The sequence below is a fragment of the Lonchura striata genome, chromosome 5 (genome assembly GCF_050655825.1).
Source record: "Lonchura striata isolate lonStrDom1 chromosome 5, ASM5065582v1, whole genome shotgun sequence".
Classification (NCBI taxonomy): Eukaryota; Metazoa; Chordata; class Aves; order Passeriformes; family Estrildidae; genus Lonchura; species Lonchura striata.
The window spans coordinates 22475492-22496818 of record NC_140707.1 but is presented as its reverse complement, the minus strand read 5'-3'; the positions used below and the strand labels follow the sequence as shown (position 1 = coordinate 22496818).

The window sequence follows — 21327 nt, the reverse complement described above, 5'->3', positions numbered from 1 at the left end:
GAAAGCATTGCTTAGATTTGACTGAGAGGTCAGTTTTAAAGTACTATTTAACTTGGGAGAAAGATTTCAATAAAAGTGGCAGGGTAGGAGCAATATTAGAGTGAAGGGCTCGAGTTTACTCTACAAAAAGCACAGTTATATTGTCTTGAGCCTGCCTGGTGGTGTGTGGAAGGCACAACAGAGCACAGAAATAGCTAAATCTGATTGCTCTTACTCTGCTCTGTTCTCTAGCCATTTTTTGCACATTTGTCTTCTCAATCTGCTTTCAGTGTGGTAAAGGACAATGTATTCAGCACGTGGTGAATCTCTTTTAAGTAAGCTTGAACAGTACTTTAACCCTTATAACAAAAGCCATAGCCTGAGGGTCTCTTCTGACACTTGCAGGAACGTCTGGGTAAACAGCACAGATATTGGCAGGGGCTTTTTGTCAAATAAAGAGTAAAAGAGGGAAATAAAAAGTTGTTCTGCCTCAACTGTTTCAGAAATAACCATTTATTTTGTAAATAATCAGTAAATAAAGCTAGACGGGCCACTAAGTAAACAGAGGTTTACCAGAGATACTGTTGAGCAGCAATATTTAAATGCACACATGCCTTGCTATGCAACAGGGTGAGGAACAGGAAATATTTTTTTAAAAGGAGAGTCTCAGACTAAGAAACTCAGATTTGCTTTGAATTGCTATGAGAAATGGACAAGAGGGGTGGAACTGTGTGAACAAGAACCAAGGAAATGTTAACCCAAATTTTTGCTGTGGAAAGGTCTTTCCTATTTTGTCAGATAAATCCTCTGCGTTCCAGGACAACTTAGAGCACAGTCCCTCCCAAATCTGTGCCTCCAGCAGATGTACCTGAAAAGTTAGAGCTTTCTCCTCCCATTTTGCCAGTGATTCTCTTTTCCATTGTGTCTTTTCCCTCTCCAATTATTTCATTTCTGAAATACTCTTGCCTAGTGACCACAAAGAACATCTGTGACATCTACTTCAAAGGCCAGTAGCTTTAATCTGTCAGTCATCTTGACCAATGTTCCCATCACAGGAAGCACCCAAAATATGGCAATGCTGTCAGGAAACTGCAAATGGCTTAGATGTCCATGAGTAAAACAACAACACTCTAGACAACATTATGAATTCTTTAAAGTATTCATTATGATGTTGAGAAAATTGGAATTGTGGAATTGTAAATTCTGTGGAAACTAGGATTCTTTAGCTAGAGAATCATAAGGACATATTAGTAAGTAGGAAGAGATTTAAAAGATTCATTGTCTTTGGCAAGACCATCAATCTTGATTCAGCTGATGTTTTCTATGGCAAAGACTTGTATTTTCAAGCTCAAACCTTTAAAATAGTCTTTAAAATAATGAAGAACATAACTTGATACAAAGATATCTTGAGTATTTCCTCATACTACTTAATTCAGATTTACTTTGCCAGCAATCCAAAACTCTTTTGGAAGAGTTTATTTACTAAACAATAGGAAAACACAACAGCAAATTACGGTTCTGTTCAACATCGCTCAGAGAATTGAAGAAGTCTGAATTGGGGTATTTCTCTTTTTTTCTGGGCAGTTGTTTCCCAAGATGAGCTAAGCTTTGAAAAGTAACAGAGCTCAATGCACAAACAAATTGCTCCAGTTGTCAGGGTGCCATGGTGTCTTCTAATGACTCTGATTAAGATATTTACCCTGGATTCTTTAAGAAAACAAAAATCCAGTCAGTGACTCTTATAATTAAAGCAGTCCTCTCCACTCTGCAGAACAGACACTTGACTCTGGCTGCAACTTATTGACCATTTGGTGTGACATCTACATGACAGACTTGTGGAATACAGCCTGCACAGCAGATCATCTAACACAGAGATCCTCACACATCAGGGCACAGCTCAGAGCAGAACTGACAATTCAGGGGGCAGAACATTTCCTAAACTCCCATGCAGCACTGTCCCTTTTCTCCCCAGCTGCAGGAGCCCACACTATGGATTGAAGCTCAATTTACCAACAACTACAACCCCCAGCTCCCATTCCAGTGTTGCTCTCCAACACCTCATTCCCCAGTTTCTCCATACATCCAGGGCTGCTCCATACCGAGGTGCAGAATCCAGCACTTGTCTTTATTAAGCTTCATACAGTTGGTGATCCCTTGCCCTGGTCTCTGCAGGGCACCTGCCCTCCAGGGAGTCTACAGCTCCTCCCGGTGTTGTGTAGTCAGCAGACTTGCTTAATGCTCCATCCAGTCCTTACTTAGCATTCCTTCCAGTCCTGTATCCAGGTCATTAATGAAGCTGTTGAAGAGAATGGGGCTGATGATGGAACCCTGCAGAACCCCATGAGTGACAGGACCCACAGGTGATGTCACCCCATTCACTACAACCCTTTGTGCCTGACCCTTGAGCCACTCACTCACCTGCCACGTAATGTGTTTACCCAGCTGAGTGCTGGGCATTTTCTCCAGAGGGACAATGTGAGAGATGGTATCAAAAGCTTTACTGAATCTTCTTTATTTTATCGGGCATTGGAGTGAGAGTGACAGGCCTGTAGTTTGCATTCAGAAATCATTGAGAGAGGTCTTGTGATGACACCATCCAGCTCTCTGAGTACTCCTGAATGAATCCCATCAGGCCCCATAGACTTAATGGGATCCAGCTGAAGAAGCAAATCCTGCGCAAGTTCAGGGTTGACCAAGAGTTTATATTTCTCACAGGCATGAGAAATCAGTTTATCACAAAACAGAGTCAAACATAGAATGATATAGTGATCTTCCAAGTACAGTAAACACTGCAAATTCCAGGTTTCAGATACAACTCCTCAGGGCTGGGTTGTAAACGAAAAATCAGGAGTTACGAGTGTAACATTAGATCTCAATTCTGAGGCAGAATTTTAAAAGCTATTTCCCACTGAACCATTCCCAGCCCCTCTTGGGGGTCTACCAGAGCCTATAAACCTCTAAAGGCCATGAGGAGACCCCTGAAGTCCCACACAGCTGCACAGGAGCAGAATTCTCTGTTTGGAAGACTGTTTACAGAAAGGACCTTTATGAGGCTTCTCACATATACACCAGTCACTAATTGAGCTCTCCTAATCCAGACCCAGATTCTTCCTTGTGTACTATAAAACAAGGAAATGGGAATTATCACACCAGGTGGAGCATTTTTAAGAACTGGAAGGGGAGTTATGGTGTGTTAGTAAATGTATTATGCCATTATTTATATTAATTGCTAGTACTAAAAGGCTGTAACTTCTTTCAGTTTGGGTGACCTGGAGCCATAAAGCCACCAGCTGAGACTTACAAATGTCTGTCATTCCAAGACATCAACTGGTCATAAAAATAGCCAGAGTATTTACTTCTCTTTGATGAAAATTTGAAAAAGTTGCTCTGGATCCTCCTTTCCCATCAAAACCCTTTTTCATTTCCCTCTTAGCACTGCCATACTAAACTATAGGGTTCCCAAACTCTACACTACAACATAAGGAAAATTCTCAGAAACACACAAAAATCTTCAGCTGCCTAAAAACAAAAGATGTTTTGACTTTGCATAACAGCATCATTCGCTAACAAAAGGTTCTTAATTTTGACTTTTATTTCTTCTGCCTTATTCTTTCAGCAAGTTTTCTATACAAAGAAGAAAAAGCATTTCATAAACTGGCCTTGACAGAATATTAAGGGAAGGTGAATGAAGCTGCAGTAGCTTTGGCACAGGGATTTTCCACAAGAGATTAATTTAAAAAAGGCACTTTGTGCAAAAAGATATATTCAAAGAGACAGAAGTTGGACTCTTGTTGCCTTCCAATACAAACCAGAAAAACTTTTTAAAATTGCTGCTGTATGTGAGGAATTAATTTCAGAGATAAAAGGAAGTCAAATTTACCTACTTATTTTGAAATAAATGTAGAAACAGAATTAACCTCATCTACAGATGTAATCAGCTCAGTTTAATTTTTAATCAGTCATTAAAAATACCATTTAAGAACTCAGCCCTTTTAAACAGGTTAATAAAAATTCAGCTTAGTGGGAAGCTCAAAATGCTTCATTATACTCAAAAAATACAGCATTTCAGATTTTATATAACAGCTTTATTATCAAATGGCAAGAGACACTTAGTAATGATGTCATGCAGGTATCACAAAAAACTTCCAAAAGATAAACAGGTCACCTAACAGCTCAAAAATCCCTTGCAATTAAAAAACAAAGCTACATCTTTCTGATGTCCTGGTTTGTTTCATGGTAGCCACTGTTTTTCTGTCAAAATGTTATGGCTATCTCTTGCATCACTTGCTGGATTCCCTAAAGGAAAGTGTAGGCTAGTACAGTACCCCACAGCACAGTGCTTTTTTTGCTTTCCACAAGGCCTGCCTCACTCTGCACAACGCTCAGAAGTCCTCATGGGATAGGGAAGCACCTCAGGCTGCTGGCAGCTGAAGATAAACACAGAAGGAATGGGTTAAAAAAATGCTAAAGTTTTGAAAAAGTAAAGAATCCTATTTTGAACCTTTTTAAGGTCTTAAGGCTTTTAGTTATTGTGATGGGAGGCCAGTCTTGTGGCTGAAACACATCAGGTCTTCAGTAACAGAGCCTGATCCCATCTCCATAGTGAAACAGAAGCCAGTGAAAATGCCAAGTTAGATTGAAAGAGAGTTCAGCTCCTCCTTTAGCGACAAGGCTCCACCAAAACACTGGCATGGGAGGGATGTTACAGCAGCTTCTGTTACTGCCCAGGAATTGAGACAGATTTTGAGAAAAGCCACTGTCAAATAAGTGGTAGGTAATTTATTCTGAGAGTTCGTCTGCATGAGGAGTTAACTCTGCAGGAAAGTAGGTTGTAAATCCACAGCAGCTTCACACTCAGTAGTCCTGGAGACACTTGCTCACATAGCTCAATCCACATACAGGTTTACTGTGGAATAAATTCCCTGGGTAGAGGAGCTCTGGAGATTAGAATGGCAGCAAAAAAAGTAATCGTTGTTCAGTTTTAAATGCCAAAGTACACTTTTAGAGTAAATTCTAAGTAACAAAAGAATTGCTGGAGCTGAGTGATCTTACAATAAACCTGCAAACAAAACTGATATAAATTCCTTTATACACTTATGTAAAAAATAGCATTTACTGTGCAGCCTGGATTTAAATAAAAGACAAATGGTGTACCAATAATATTTACTATATATTTACAAGTAATACTGTGATGAAATGAAGCAGTCAATTAACATTAAATTACAAAAATGAATAAACCCTTTAAAGGTACCAGTCAGTACCTTTTACACTATCACATTCATGAACTGTTCTCTTACATCTCGAAGATCTATGATATGATCACAAGCTGACACAAGGACACAGACCAATAAACCCTGGAACTGGAGCAGATGCTGATGTGTTGAGTCCCTCTCCAGCAAGACACTGCTGGGGCATCAGCTCAAACCATGTGAGCAGCACTGGCTTCAGTCAGATAAAACACCAATGTGCTCCCCAGCTCCTCCCTGCCCAGGGCTTGTTTGACGGGGTTCCACTGACAACACAACAAACCACAGCTGGAAGCACAGGGGAAGGTATCTTGTACCTTACTGAGAGAATACAGACTGCTACTGCAGGTGAGTCACGGCTGGCTGCCCACTGCCAGTCACTGCCTTGGCAGACAATGGAACTCCCATTTTTATATACACAAGAGCCTGCTGTTCCATGGTGCTCTGAACATTATTTGGGATCAGCTGTTTGATTGGAACTGCACCAGTTTGTGTACCTGACATTTCTTTAAGCTAATCAAGCTGCAATGAGAGATTTTATGCTCTTTACATATTGCTTGAGAAATGGTACCATCACACTGCTTAAGTGTTTTTAAATCACTTGAAAACTGCAAGTTTTATATAATCATACCATCACTTTCTTAAGCTGGCAGGATAAATCTATGCAAATGAAATATTGGCAAAATAATCAACATTAAAAAATGAAAATTAGAACTTAAAAATCATCAGCTAGCCAAGATAAGAATTCTAAGCTGCTCCCTCCCTTCCTCTATCTGCTCCCAGAATAAAGCTTTACAGGGACCAAGAGGGAATGAAGTGACACTTTGCCTTTGTTAATCCAGTAAGAAAAGCAGATGTAGGTTCAAGTATTTAATACCATACAGCACTAATAAATAGAGGTAAACAACCAGGATGAGAATAATATTGTAAAGTACTGCAAAGAACCTTTGTTTCTGAGTGAGCACCGTTACATTATTTTGAAACTCCCCAAGGCAAAAAAGAGAAATATTGTTAGTGAGAAATGCACTCAGACCAGACCACATGCAAGCCTACAGAGAATGTTACAAAGTTGGGGCTGAATAGTTCAGGGGGTTTTCCTGCAAGTGTCAGAGAGCATCACCTGTAGTTTATGTCTACACCACAATTTTTGCTCTGCATGTAACTAGAGTAAAATGTTACATCTATGTTCTCAATTCCCTCATCCTGAGGGCCACACATACACCATCCCAAAGTAAAACACTGGTGTTTGGTTACAAAACTATATGCAGTACATTTCTGAACACATTTCCTTCAGTTTAAGGCCATGTGTTCATTTAAAGACATTCTTATCAATCACAAACCTTCCCTATAATTGCTTAAGATCCAATAGAAAAGCAAATATACAAATATCAGAAGTGCTGATCCTGAGATGAAGTATGGGAAATTCTGGTCCAGTTTGATCCTTATTCAAACTTCTGTTTCAGCTTCTTCTGGAAGAGAGCTGGTAGGATGGAGAGGATGGCTAGAATCATGAGAACAAAAACAGAGTTCCAGGAAACAGCTTCCCCTGCTGTTGTAAGCTGGTACAGCGTTGTTCCTGCCTTAATGGCTACAAAAGACGGTGGTGCTACACCTGTAGCAAGGAAAGGATGAAAAAACAGCTGGTTAGGGTAAAAAACCCTTAAAAATTAGTAAACCAAATTTAAACACCAGATTATTGATACTTTGTTGTCTTGTACTTTTTTTTTAAAGAGGGCTGTAAATACAGAATTCAAAGATAAAAAACCTTTATCCATAAAACTGGTTTCAAGCCTTCATTAGTATTTTTTATGCAAACTCAAATACAGGAGACTAAGCAAATAACTTGAAATCTGAAGAGTCTAAAGAGCAGAGATTATCTCTTTACAAAGTGATTTTCCATAACTAAAAAATAATTAACCTTTTCCTAAAGTTCATAAAGGAAAAATACCACATTGTTCTCTAATCAGATTTAAAAGTATGTGCAAAAATATGCCAATTATAAAAGCTATAGTGTATACCTCTTCTTCTGGCCACCCCAAACTGTGGCTCACTAGCCAAGATTCTTACCTAGGAAAGTGCCAATGAAAAACACTTTCAATGGCACATTGATTACAGGAGATGTGATATTGATAAACCAGTTGGGAAGGAAAGGTGTTATTCTCAAAAATATTATGTAGTTAATGAGATGGTCTCTATGTCGTTCAACCTGCCAAAACAAAACCAAACAAACAAAATTTTGGTTAAAAAAATCCCTGCCTTGAAAATACACAGCCATAGAGGTTTAAAGAGTTTTTTCCTCTGTATTTTGTAGACATTTACACACTGCAAACATAAAAACCAGTTAAAAATGTGTGATGTGGGGAAGAGTGCTCAGTGAATCACCTGTTAAATACACTGAGATCAGCCTGGAAATAGCTGTGTGTGGCAGAGCAGTGGTGATGTGTCTGACTGACTCAGCCAACTCAAGCAGCAAAGGAGTCATAGGCAGAGCAACATCCCAGCCACCACAGCCAGCCTGTCACCCCATTCCTGAGCTTTTGCAGGAACTAGCAATGAAGTTTGCCCCTCAAGCCATTCTGTTCTAAGTTGTGATCAAGCCTGAAACACAGCTACATTCCTCACCTGGAAACGCAGCCAGGTCACGGCTCTGCACTTCGTGAGGTGGCTGCCCCTAGCACAGCTCCAAAGCCTGTCTCCCCTGAGGTTACAGTGCCCAGCTTGAACATTTACCCAGGAGCAACAACAGCTCCAACTTCATTTGTGGTTTCAATTATGTGCTCAGGTCTAGCCCAGCTCCTTACAGCAATGCTACAACAAAGCCCCTTCTCCCGCCCAAGCCTGTCTAGCACATCAGCCCTTTCAGACAGCAAGTGCAATCCAAGCTGCAAGGATAACCAAGCATCCACAATTCTGGCCTATCCTGGCAGACCTGCACTAAGCTTAACCCTCAAATAGTTAAAAAACACACCTGGTCTGATTGCAATTCCACCTGAAATCTCAAATGGTAGCTCACCCCAGTCACAACCCTGTTTTTCAGCTTTATCCAAATTTAGATTTTACTGTAACATCAAAATCAGGAGCACCGTGGGTTTTTTAAACCTTAACGATTGACAATATTTAAATATTGATTAATGCTGCATATAAAATGCCTTAACCTCAACATGCAAGCATGATAAGCATGATACAGTCCAATTAACCTGGAAACAGTGAGATATGAGTTGCACATGCAATTTTAAATCACATATTCAGTTCTACTAACAGCAATAGTAACCATTTACTACTCAGAATGCGCCTCAAGATAATACTGCAACATTAAGATTTACTTGGGTCAAGAGTCAAAATGGTACTGTAAAATCTAACAAGGTCAATTGTGCCTGACACAGCGCCATATCTTACTCAATGAGGAACAAGTATAAAGCATTTTTTTGTGATTCAGAAAAATCTTGAACAGAGTTCATGTGCTTCACACTGGCAAAAAATAAAAATTTGTTTGAATGTTTCAGAGTTTCAATTAAAGACACATAAGGTCAAGACTGCACTTCTGTACTGCAAAACCTTTAAGTTCACCTCACAATCAAGACTTGCTGAACCTAATGTTACCAGATACTCTAAGAAAAAGTTTCTAAATACTCCAACTACAACAACATGTTAATAGTAAGGTTTTTCAATCAGACCTACAGCTACAGGTTCCTCCAACACAAAAATACAAACCCAGCTTTCATTAGTGCTTAGAGAGCAATTACTTGAAATTACCTGAAACTGGAGAGGTTTCCTATTGACACTAAATAAACCAGGGGGGTGATCAGTTGTAAAACTTCCGAGGTAAGGACAACTTTCTCATGGGAAACACCATAAAATCAGGAATGCTTCCAGAATCCCTTCTGTGTAACTGGATACATGAGCACAAGACATCCTAGTTTTCCATGCTATTCCATGACACATTTTGTACAAGAAGTTCCAGCATCTCTCCAAACCTTACCTGTTCTGACCATTTTACTGCTTTTTCTGTTAAATATCTGTACACAACAGGACGTCCCACTAAGTATGACAGCATATAGCAGAATGAAGCTCCAAGTCCTGAGCACTAAAAAAAAAAAAAAAAAACCCGAAGAAAAACAAACAACAAATGAGCAGAAACTCTATTTAATGTCAGCCTTGTGTCTGTATTAACTACACTGCCTGGCTAGAGCAGGTTTCCATGCAGCCCTCCATTACGGCTCACCTCCAGCAGTATGGACACACTCCCTAAGAATGTTGTTGACACAAGACTGTTTATTCCCAAGGCATTTTGTTCAACCTCAACACTCAAAGTAGACAACATTGATTACTTATCAGTTAATATTGAATGCTTCTGCAGTTCTAAGACTTTGAACAGTGAAAGCTTTGCAAATAACAGGCACAATGCCATTAAAGAATTTCAAACACGAAAACTGAACAGGGTCCTCCCTGCATTCTCAATACTAAGGCTCATCATGATTGCATCTTTTGCCCATGACATATTTTAAAGCTTGTTTATAACATACATTTCACATCTTAAACTAAGCTTCTTGCATATTTAAACCAGATAAAAAACAGATGAATTTTGCAGTGTGATAATAGAACCACAGTAATTGTATACTGAATTACAACTGGGTTCAGGCAGATGCTAAACAAATTTAGAGTGTGGGAAAACCTGATTCACACTCCAATGTCTTCGTTATTAAGAAAACCTGGAGAAACAGCTCAGTGTTTTGGATCATCACCCAATGCTACAGTGAATTTTGTGGGTAATGCATTCTTGCAGCAGAGCTGAGTAAGAACTCAATAGTTCATCAGAAACTGAAGTGCATGCCAATTTCAGACTGATCATTTCCAACAGGAAGCTGCTCAGATGCTTGGTTATATTCCAAATGGATAGAGATATATTCCCTCACGAACTACTTTCCATACTTACCAAACAAACAAGAAATAAGGCCAGTGGAAAGGGATAAAGAAACCCTGACAGGATACTGAGGAATATAGACCCAGGAATAGCAAATGTTTGCAAACTGGATGCATCTTTGTTAAGGAAAAACACATTTCTAAAAAGCTACATGGTTCTTAATTTTATAACATTTTACAATTAGAAAAAACAGCCTTACTTCAAAGAGCCTTACTTCAAAAAGCCTTTTGTGGAGTAGCACACAAAGCTGAAGCACAGAGCAACAAGATGCAGATCCATCACAACACATACAAACAGTAAGTCACAAAGTAATAAATGCTGACCACATTTTTCTCTTTATCTGTGCTACAGCTGCCACAGAGGATTTACTGTGACTTCCAGGAAACACCTGATTTTACCCTGTTGACTAGAGATGTGCAGTTTCAGACATTCTCTCTGGAGAGTTCACAGGCCTGTCCGAGCCCATAAGCACAAGTTTCACGGAAGACTGAATGTATGAAGGCAGCTATTACTTCCTTACAAATAGGCTCAGTGTAATCACTTACTACAGGAGCTGATGACTAATTTCAGTCAGAAATTTTTGAAAGGCAAAAATTAGGTTTCTGCAGCATAAGCAAGCAGGTTGTTGGACTTACGGCTTGCTAGGCATACTTGAGACTATGATGCATTGCCCACTTTGGATAGAAAAGTTATAAAGCAAAAAAAAACCTGTACACTATTTTACCCAAGTTGAGCTGACAGAAATATTAAAAAGCCCAATAGTTTTCCTGAGTGCAGTACAGCTTTTGCTAAGCCATGCCAAGGTTCAGAGGTAACTGTACTGTGCCTGGATACTGACCACATTCTGCTGCTACGACAGTAAAGGTCATCACATCTAGAACTGCTAGAGCAGCTCAAAAGAGCCAACTTATCTACTCCTTGTTAATTTATAAACTAATGTTTTAATTTTCTTCCTAGATCTATAATTCGGGAAATATTAAATACTTCTTGTGGAATACTTTGAAAGAATGAGCTGAAGGATATTACTAATGGCACGTTCAGTGCTGACTCTCCTGAGTTACAAAAGCCTCCTGCATTAAAACTGTGACACAAACCTCTTCTACAGCTTTAAAGTTATTAACCTTTAGATAAGTGTTCCAGTTAAGAGTGTGTTTAATGATTAATTAATATGTTCAGCACTCAGAAAAAAGAAGTCACCACAGAACATAGGTAGCCTTTGTGTCTCTCTGGACAGAAAGCACTTCAGAAATTTGTCTCTCTAAAAGAAAACAGAGATTTGGTTTTGTGAATTTGGGCACGACAGAAATGAAAGATGGCTCAAAATATTTTCCTTCAGAAATACTGCTAAATATTCTATAAATTACCTTTACATGGAACTTCGAATGCCTTAAGGAAGAACAAAGCAGTAGTCAGTTTTCTTTTAGAGCAAACAGTAATTTCTACCTCAAAATTCACTTTATTTTAGAAGTTACTAAAGTAAGACCAAGCCTAAAATACAGAGAAAAGTTTTCAAATTTCCAAGAGTTTCAAATATTTGTCTCTTTGTAGACACTCCTAGGGATGTTAAACTGCATCCATGACCAAGAATTTATCAAACTGTACTTTTCATTTTCAGAGAAGCACGACTACATTAAAACTGCCCTTTATATCAGAAAAAGGATACAAAACATATGTGGCAAAATAAGCCACTAACACTTGAACGTAAAATGTGTCCTTGTATTTGGACAAGACTTTCCCCAAGGCCTTTGCATCATCCATATCTCTAGGAACCTTTATACATTCTCTTTCTTCTCTGAAGAGAAAAAAAAAAAAAAAGCAGGAATGATGGAAATATAATCAAACAGTGTAGTACAATTACTTACTGAATACAGAGATAATTAGATACACTACAACACTAAATTACAGCTTCAGCAAACAAACCATGATTATTGTTGTACTAATGTTCTCAGATGAACACCTAATATTTACAGTGTGGTATATATTAGAAAATCCCCGATTTTAGGTATTTGCAAGCTGGGTATTTTATTCAGTACAATGAAGTGCTTCTTTTCTAGGCTTTTTTTTTTTCTTACCAAGTACCGATGAAAAAAAAAATTGCACAAACCAAACCTTGGCAAGTGAAAGCAGCCAACATTTCAGCCAAAACCAACTACAGCTGCCTCAGTGCTGGGGTCAGAACAGTTAAGTGCAGCAGGAGTGGCAGAACTTCACCTCACAAACAAATAAAGTTCTAAGGGCAAAAATCTCATGTCCCACCTTAATCTGGTGCAACCCTGGGCAGCACATTTAAGCGTCTTTGTTCCGTCTGTATCAGGCTTAGGGATGGGCCACTGCAAACTGACCTTGTTGAGCAAGTTAATCAGACAGAAATTTAACTACTAAAAGTGAAAAAGAAGGCTGCCAGACAAGCAGGCTTCCTCCTGTCAGCCTGCCTGCCATCCCAACACAAGTACAGGGTGCAACAAGGAGGAGAAAAAGTGAATGCAAAGGTCAGCTAGGAAGGAAGAAGGATTTCCCCTTTTGGGGACAGCCTCCAGATTCACCAAGGCACAAGGAAGTTTCAAGTGAACTTGGCCTGAACCAAACACACTCTGGCTCTCAGCTGAAGGTGGCCAAGAAGAGTCAGTTACCACTGACAATGTGCCAGGGGGTAACACCTCACAACACAGGATCTCCACTGTGCAACAGAAACCTCAGATCAAGAACAATTCTCTGAGTTTGTGTCATATCCCCATGCACGCTCATCTACAGTCCCATACTGAAAAGAAAATAAATTGATAAATTAAACTTTTATAACATACTTACTCACTAAGTTGTGGGAAATTTTTATATACCAGGAACATAAGGAAAGCAGCTGATAAGAAGATGGACACTAAAATAAGAAGTGATGTCCGAGCTGATCCACCTTCTGCAAGAGCTTTCCCTGAAATTAAACATGAAACAAAGTTAGAAAAAAACCCAGCCCTAGCAAAACAAAACAAAAAAACCCCAATCCCTCATGATTTACGGCAGATTTCAAACTTATCCTTTAAGGGAATATTAAAGTAAACTCTCTGTGGACATCTTCCAAACAATGCTTTCAATAACACACATTGCTCACATTCCCTGAAAGCTTTCAAACAACTTTGAAGTTTTCATGATGGCAAACATCCCACAGAAGTCACCCTCTATGATCCATAATAATTTAAGCCTCAATTAATAAATACATTTGTAAAAGCAAAAAATAGAGCTGAACAACGTAAGCCATATATATGTTTTCCTTTATGCCAGAAATCTTCTGCCAGTCTAATTAACTAGAGATTCAACTTGAAGTTCAATTTCCAGGATGTACAATGTAACTTAAAAACCTGCTCATTAACAGATTTTGGGGGTTTTTTTTCCCCTCTAATGAAAGACTATCAGATACAGCCAGTTAGGTGAGACACTCATTAGGAGGACATCTACATAAACACACATGCTAGCCTATGATATAAAGTGCTAGTCTTGGGAATTACACATTATTTTACATCCATTATTTATATCCATGTGGATATATATACATAAGTGTTTATCAGCTTTTAAGTCCTTGTGTAGTGGAAGCAATTGGAGCACAGTAAGTGACGTAATGATGTTTTAGGCCTCTTCTGTATTTTATATTTTTATCAAAATGACCGCGTAAGTGCAATACATTCATAAACACAAATGCAACTACACCTATAAAGAATTTATAACTGAAATGAACACCATGCTAAGTACTCTATGCATCCACACCGGCGTGTGTGTGTGTGCATGTACCAAACCACTTTCTCCTCAGGCACTTTGAGGCTCACCCAGCTTCCCACCCAGGGTCACCCGGAGAGCACACAAAGAGCCGAGGCTGTGTTTTCCCTCGCAGACGCCTCTCGCACAATGCCAACACACAACACTCAAGTGGGTCACGCCGACACCTCACTGTTGCGAAATGCAGCGACTGGGTGACGAAACCCACGGAGCCCGCTGGGCCAGCTGGCGATTTTATCGCCTGTAAGGCTTTTTAGGTGTAAGGTCAGCGCGACCCCACAGCTGTGCACTGGGTCAGCCGAGGCCAAAGGCAACATCCACAAAGCAATTACAAGCACAGAATCCCAGGAGGGCCAGGCTGGGGGGGTACCCGGCCCAAGCTCGCAGCTGGAGGCTCATCCCGGGAACAGGATCCGCACGGCTCCCGGTATCGCCACGCACGGAGGGAGACTCCAACCCTCTCCGCGCAGCCTGTCCCAGGCACTGCACCGCGGCTGTTCTGACAACACCTCCTCCAGGGAGCAAAGCAAATTACAGATAAATAAACAAATAACCAACTTATGGGGCAACAAAGGAAAACTCAGCCGACTGCGCTTTCTGCCACTTCCACTTTATGCACTTCAGGCGTGCCGGTAGTGCAATTACACCAACACACACAGAGGCACGGAGCACGCGTCTTCCCTCCCGGGGAAAGGGAAAGCGCTCGGTGCCCATTTCGGGCGCCGAGGGGCGGGGGCCGCCTCACCCCACACGCACCGGAGGGGCCCGGCCCGGCCGCCCCGGTGCCGCTGCCCGAGAGCACCGAGAGCCGCACGGGCACCGACACCCCATCGGGCACCGTCCGATACCAGGGCGAGGTCAGCCCCGCTCCCGCCGCCCCGAGCTCCCGGCACCTTCCAGAAGCTGCCGCTGGTGCCTGGCGCTCTCCGCCGCCGCCTGGCAAGGCCCGCGCTCCGCCGCCCTTCGCTGCGCCATGGCTCTGCGGCGCCCCGGGGACCGGCGAGTCAGGGCCGGGACAGGCCTCGGCGGCACCGGAGCCGCGGGGAGCAGGAGGCGGGACCGGCAGCACCGGGAGCCGCGGGCAGGAGGAGGAGAAGGAGGAGGCGGGACCGGCCGCTCCTCCTCTCCTCACCCCACCGGGTCGCGGCCGCGCTCCCGCCCCCGCCGCTGCACGGCGCATGCGCTTTTCTCGGGACATTACGGCTTCGCTGTGGTGTACGGGAGCACGTGTTGTCCTTGAAATGCGGTGGCGGGTTAGTGGCGGTAAATACGGTAACGCCGGCTTTTGGGCGTACCCGTATGTGTATATACGGTAACAGGGATGCGCTCACTAGTGGTAAATACGGTGCGGGGCGGCCCCGGCTACGAAGGAATGACATAAATCGCATAAATCCCAGGCTCAGTTAGGTTGGGAAAGGCCTCTGATATCACCCGAGTCCAACCCATGACCGAGCACCGCCGTGTCAACCAGACCATGGCACTGCCACGTCCAGTCGTTCCGTCAACACCCGCAGGGACGGTGACTCCACCAGGTGCGTGGGCAGTCCTTCCAGTGTAGAATCACCTTTCCTGCGAATAAATTCCTCCTGATGTCCGACCTGAACCTCCCATGGCATACGAGGAGAAGTTCTACAGGTTGTGTTCTCTTGTCCTGGCTCTGGTTGCCTGGGAGAAGGACCCGACCCTCCCCGGGAACACTCTCCGGAATTGCGGAGCCACAAGGTTCCTCCTGATCCCCCTTTTCTCCCGGCTCCCAGCTCCCTCAGCCGCTCCCCTCAGCACTCCAGACCCTTCCCCAATTCCTTTCCCTTCCCTGGACACACTCCAGCGCCGATCGTGCCCCAGGGCAGCGGGATAAAGCCCGTGTGCGAGCTCGTTTTCCCTCGGCGATGCTTTCCATCAGCGAAGGGAGCGGGATCTCCCCTCGGGAAGCGGAGGCGGGAGCCCCTCCGCGCCTCTGGAACTCCGCGGCCGCCCAGGAAAAGGTGAACCTTGTTCCGTTTGTTCCTCTCGTTCGAAAATAAAAACCTATTTGCCGGGAAGAAGAACAATTCCTCTATCAGCCCCGGGATTTTCCTCGGGTCGGCTCCTGTCAGTAAGAACGCCTGAAATCCCGCAGCAAAGCCAGAGGGGCATGTCCCGGTGCTCGCAGATGCCGTGCGGGCAGCGCAGTGATACAGGGAGAGCTCCGCAGGGAGAGCCTGGATCCCCGCGGACAGCGCACATCGCCACCCTTCTGGGCACACGGAGCCTGATGGAGCTGCTGTGGCTCCCCTCGTCTCTTTCCAGCTGTGCCTGCTTAGAAATGTTCAAGCTTTCCTCGGGATCTTCTGGAAAGGAAGCTCTCCTGGGAGAGCTGGGCACTCCGATTTAATTTCAGCCTTGTTTGTCTGATTACTCCACCTTTACACCGTGACTAAACAGCTATTAAATTGCTGATACAGGCCCCAGCAGATCAGGTGTTTCAAGTTGTGTTTCCCGAGATCACAGGTCTTTCCAAAGCCATGAGGGAGATGCAGGTCAGCACACAGCAGAGCTCTTAAAAGCGTGGCTTTATTGCTATGTGTACAAAACTCACTGGTGTTACAGGAAGTTGATTCATTTAAGATCTAAATAGTCTAATACGCTATTACACAAGTCCAGCCCCTGCCAAATCCAGTGGCAGGAAATAATCCAAGCTATAAATTGTGGTCAGATTCCACATAAAGTTTCAAATCATGAGCAGATTCTATGTGAACCTATAATTTATTCAAAATGTATTTCTTTTAGAATCAAATTATTTAAAATTATTTCATTAAATAATGTAATTAGCTCTTTTAATATTTGCAATTGATAATTCAGGAATTTAGTGCCCTGAGAAGCCAGTTAGGTCTATGAATTTGCTGCTCTGGGCATTGATGCCAGATGAGGGAGTGCTTTGTTTTTTCAAACCCTTTCACTAGAAAATTGTACCTATTAGCAAGATGGGGATTGCTGACACTGTAGAAAATGGCACATTTTCCCCTATTGTAAATGTACATCATGTTTGTCATCTCTTTTTGGTTATTACTTTTGAAACTCCAGGTAAAATGATTCAAACACTGGTATTCTTTCCTCTCTAACTTCTGACAAACCATCAAATAGATACTAAACTGAAGAATGTTGGAAGCAAAATCAGAAAGCAGATTATTATGCAGAGGAATCATCCTGAAAAAGAAGAGGAAAGATGCAGACTGAAAGATATAAATAAAATAAGTACCACAATTTAAAAGTGTAGATGCTAAATGCTGCAAGGACCATCTCTCATTTTGGTGAGGTGGATTGCTCATTCAGTGGGGTATCATTCCCACTTTGGTTGTGGTTGTTGTTCAGTAGCTACCCAGAGCCAAGGAGCTGGGCAGAGCCTGCTCCGGGGGATGTCTGATTTCTAATTGACCTGCCCTGTATTGTGTACCCATCTGTGTAACCCAAATGCAGGTGAACTGACACACAGGTCAGGCAACTTCTGATTCTTGCTGAATTCTATGAATTCCCCTGTCCAAGACACCATTGTGATACACCCAGCAAGCAATTTCAACAATATAGATTTGCTCTGTGTTTCCCCTTCCATTTAGTAAAAAGCACATGGCCTGCAGATGATTCCCAGGATGCTGATTCTGCAGTAAGTTCACAGTGTTAGTATATGTCTCATTAAAAATAGAGAAGATAACTCTAATCACCTCACTTTTAGCTCTCTGAATTACTGCCAGAGTGAAATGTAAGGATTCGTTATTAGCTCTATCACTTTGCAGTTGATATGTACTGCACAAATTGTATTTGTTAGACTGGATTAGTAGCAGACTTTTAAATTGTTCTTCACTGCTCTTGGTTCCCCTTGCTGGGGGGTACTGCTGGTGTGAATGTGTTGTCTATTCCACTAAACTTTGAAATTATCAGTGTTTAGTATCTGCTGATAATATGAATAGTCCCCTGCAAAGATGTCCACATCTAACAAATGTCAGCAGAACCTCTGCACTCACTCAGGAGAAAAAAAACAACACGTCTGGGGAATGTTTTTTAAGGTTCACTCTATAAGTAGAATAATTCAGGAACTCTACTTAGAAGATTACCTTAGATTTATTTACTGGAAAGAAGGCAAAGAATGAAAAATACTGCCATAGGCCACATCCTGTATGTGTTCAGAGGAGAAAGAATTTTGGTAGCAGGAATTCAGTGAGTATCAAGGAAATTTTTGACACATGGTTGAGATCAGCACTGCCAGGAACAGCTTCACTCCACAGCACACTGGGAACCATAGCTAGGGACTGAAAACAGATTTATTCTCATCATGTATAAAGCATCCCCTATATATAATGTATGACTTAAGAAACAGCACAAAACCTGCTCTGTCTTTGGAGCATGCCCACCTGGCAGGGAACACATGTTGCAGAATGCTTTGTCCAGCAGAGAAATGAGAGAAGGACTCCAGTCTCCAGCTGGAATTTGCTCCGTGACTTTACCAGTGGGAGCAGCACTCTCTCTGTACTTAAGAGGCTAGAGACTGAATGGGCAAAAAGCTTTATATGAAATGTTTTTGTAAAATACACCTTAAACTCAGCATATGAGTCCTTTCAAATTATCTGTGAACCAAAAAGAAAAATGCTTTTCTGACCTGCTGGAAATTAACAAAATAGATGGACATCTATCAGGGCAGCAGCTAAGTGGTCAGCTCCATGAAGTCATAACTTCCTTCTGTGGGTGGCTGGATGAAATGCTTTACTTTTGTCAGATTGAAAGAGTTGTCTTCCCTCAGCACACCAGTTCGTGTTTGCCTCTTTTCTAAATCACTGCTAGGTGGACCGATAGAGCCCATGTCACACAGCTAAGGCACTGACACTGCTGATGCTCTGTGGGCTCTCATGCTAATTGGCAGCAAGAGGAAGGAGGATGAGAGATTAAGTGATCCTGCTTCTGAGAGCTTCTAGCTGAAAATGATAAAAACCAGAAACATTAATCAACAAGTAAATCATACACATAATTTCTTGAGAAATGCAGATTCAGAACCCTATTTTCCCCTATTACTCTCTTATTTTTGACACAAAGCAAACTGCATTGTTTTAACATTTTTATTTTGTATAAATATGGCAAGAAATTAAACCTCAAACATTTATTGTCATTCTATCAAAATTCTAATTTAAACCAAATAAACCCATGTGCTTGGAAGGGGGCTTGTGTGTTTTACTGAGCTCATACTTTGATCAGTTATGGTGAGGAGTCTGAGGATGTAACTGGAGAATAATCAGCTGCACAGGAGCCAACTTTGGGTAGAATGCAAATGCACTGATCAAAATGAATAAAAAATGCCACCAACAAGTGAGATAAATAACAATGAGCACTTATTTGTAGCTGTTTGTGTGAATGAAGGATTAAAAATTTCTTGGAGACCAGAGGAGAGTTAATGAAAGCTTTTATTTATAAAAGTCAGTGCTCAAGGACAGAAGCTGAAAAAACCACTAAGCAGCAAGAGAGAGCAAAACTTGTATTCATTAAAATGAGTTGAATCTGAGCTCAGGGATCATAAATATTCAGATTTGTTTCTCTTCTGGTATTTTTTTTTAATAGAAAGTATGTTTTTTAAGTCCTATTGTCCATTTTATGTACATTTTGGCTACATACTGCACATATGTACAGACATACACTGTACACAGGTTAATCGACAAATGTACAAAGTGCAGATTTTTAATAGTGTGCACCTATTTTCACTACTGCTTAATTACTTAGGAACACAATGAAACAGATAGAAACAGATAGCTATGATGTTTCCATTCCAAGTGGTAAAAATAAGAGCCAGATCCTCAATTCTGATGCACCTCTTGTTCCTAATTAACAGTTAATAAATCCTCTTAAACAGCCAGCTTCTTTTTTTTTTTTTTTTTTTTTTTTTTTTTTTTCCCTATTGAATGTGTCAGTGGAATACATGAAATAGGGAAACTTTTCTGGTCAGTCTGCTCATATCCTCTATTTGAATGCAAAAACCAGGAATTAAAGGTTATTTTATCTTCCTGCAAATTAAGAGTGAAACATACCCTGTAATAAGCTTATGCCACCCCAACTGAGGAACAAGAAAGCTCTGTCAGGTTCCTTAAATGTGGTTCCAACCTTCAGAGACCTTACTTCTAGTGCTATTTTTTTTCCCAGCCTTGGAAAACACTTTCTATAAAAAGTCAATCTCTTACTAAAAATACCAACAAAAGAGGGAGTTCTCATCACAGTCCAAGGAATCTCAGGTGTCCTCCCGGTAGCAATAACCAACTTAGTGTTTGTAACAGGAGGAGGGATGAACAACTCCTCCTCCCTGTCAATCACCTCATCCCAGCTTTTAGTCCAACCCACAGCATCTGAGTTCTGGCAGCAAATGGCCTCAGGCAGCAAATATGTTGAAGAACTGCGACAAGTCAACTCTTTAAGATAGGCAGCAAGGGGAGCAAAACTATTTCCAAAGTAACAAAATATTCCTGGCACCTTATTCCAGCTCAGAATCTCCTTTGAAGCTCTTGGGGGTACCTGTGGAGCAAGTCAGAGCCCGCTGAGCAGAGCAGAGCAGACCGGGGGAGGCCAAAAGGGAGGCAGCAGGAGAGGAGAGTGGGATGTGGAGCTGCAGGGAGAGTCCTTGCTTGACTCAAAAGCAGCTGCACAAAACTTCAGCCATGCACCTCTGCTCTGCAGCTGAGGTATTTATAAGCTGGTGTTTGCTTGTGATAATGATCACCGTTGTAAATTTCTGTGTAGAGAATGCACAGGCCCTTATCCTGAGATACGCCCATTAGTCATGATTCATATTTAATGCTAGGGTAGGATTGATCAGATTTATACCCTGTCTGAAGCTGAGTTTGTACTAACATAGCTGAAAGTTCAAATATACCTGCTAAGAGGAGTATGTTCCTTCAGGGAGTCCTTCTAATCTAGAGCAGTGATGTAGCTGGACATATCTGTTTAGAGGGCAAAAGTTTCTAAATACAAGTTATTCCATGCTGATAAAAACACTACCTTTAATCTGATCAAAGGCCCATTTTAATTTTTCTTCAGATGCTGTTAGAGATTCTACTTCTACAAATGGGGAATTGCAGTTTCAACTCAGTTAAACCAAAGGTTGTTGGTCTGGAGAATCAGCTTCAGGCCAAGTCCCAGTGTTGAATACATGCTGGGGTGTGTAGCTTTGACCATGTCTGATCTGCTGGAGTCATGACAGAAATTAATGCTGCAGAGTGCCATCAAGTGGTTTTTTAAGCTGCTTTTTCTCCTGTCCTCAAAAAGGCCTAAGTGAAACCTCCTACTAGAACTCATCAGGACCTGAATGATCTCCTCTTGCTGCTAGGTTCTTAAAAATGTAATTGCAACTGTCTATTGACATTTCCTTTCTGCATTTTGTTTGTTGACTGTAAGCAGGTTGCACTGTGATAAATA

General features: G+C 41.6%; 1 protein-coding gene across 1 annotated transcript; it reads right to left on the bottom strand.

Annotated features, from left to right (window-relative positions):
• Positions 1 to 4042: 4042 nt before the first annotated feature.
• TMEM41B (transmembrane protein 41B) lies at positions 4043 to 15101 on the bottom strand. The gene is made up of 7 exons (XM_077784296.2): positions 14799 to 15101; positions 12952 to 13069; positions 11810 to 11938; positions 10159 to 10252; positions 9205 to 9309; positions 7293 to 7431; positions 4043 to 6837 (listed from the first exon to the last, which is right to left on the bottom strand). The coding sequence occupies exons 1-7, from the start codon at positions 14878 to 14880 to the stop codon at positions 6668 to 6670; spliced, it is 837 nt and encodes a 278-aa protein (XP_077640422.1). The 5' UTR covers positions 14881 to 15101; the 3' UTR covers positions 4043 to 6667.
• Positions 15102 to 21327: the final 6226 nt, after the last annotated feature.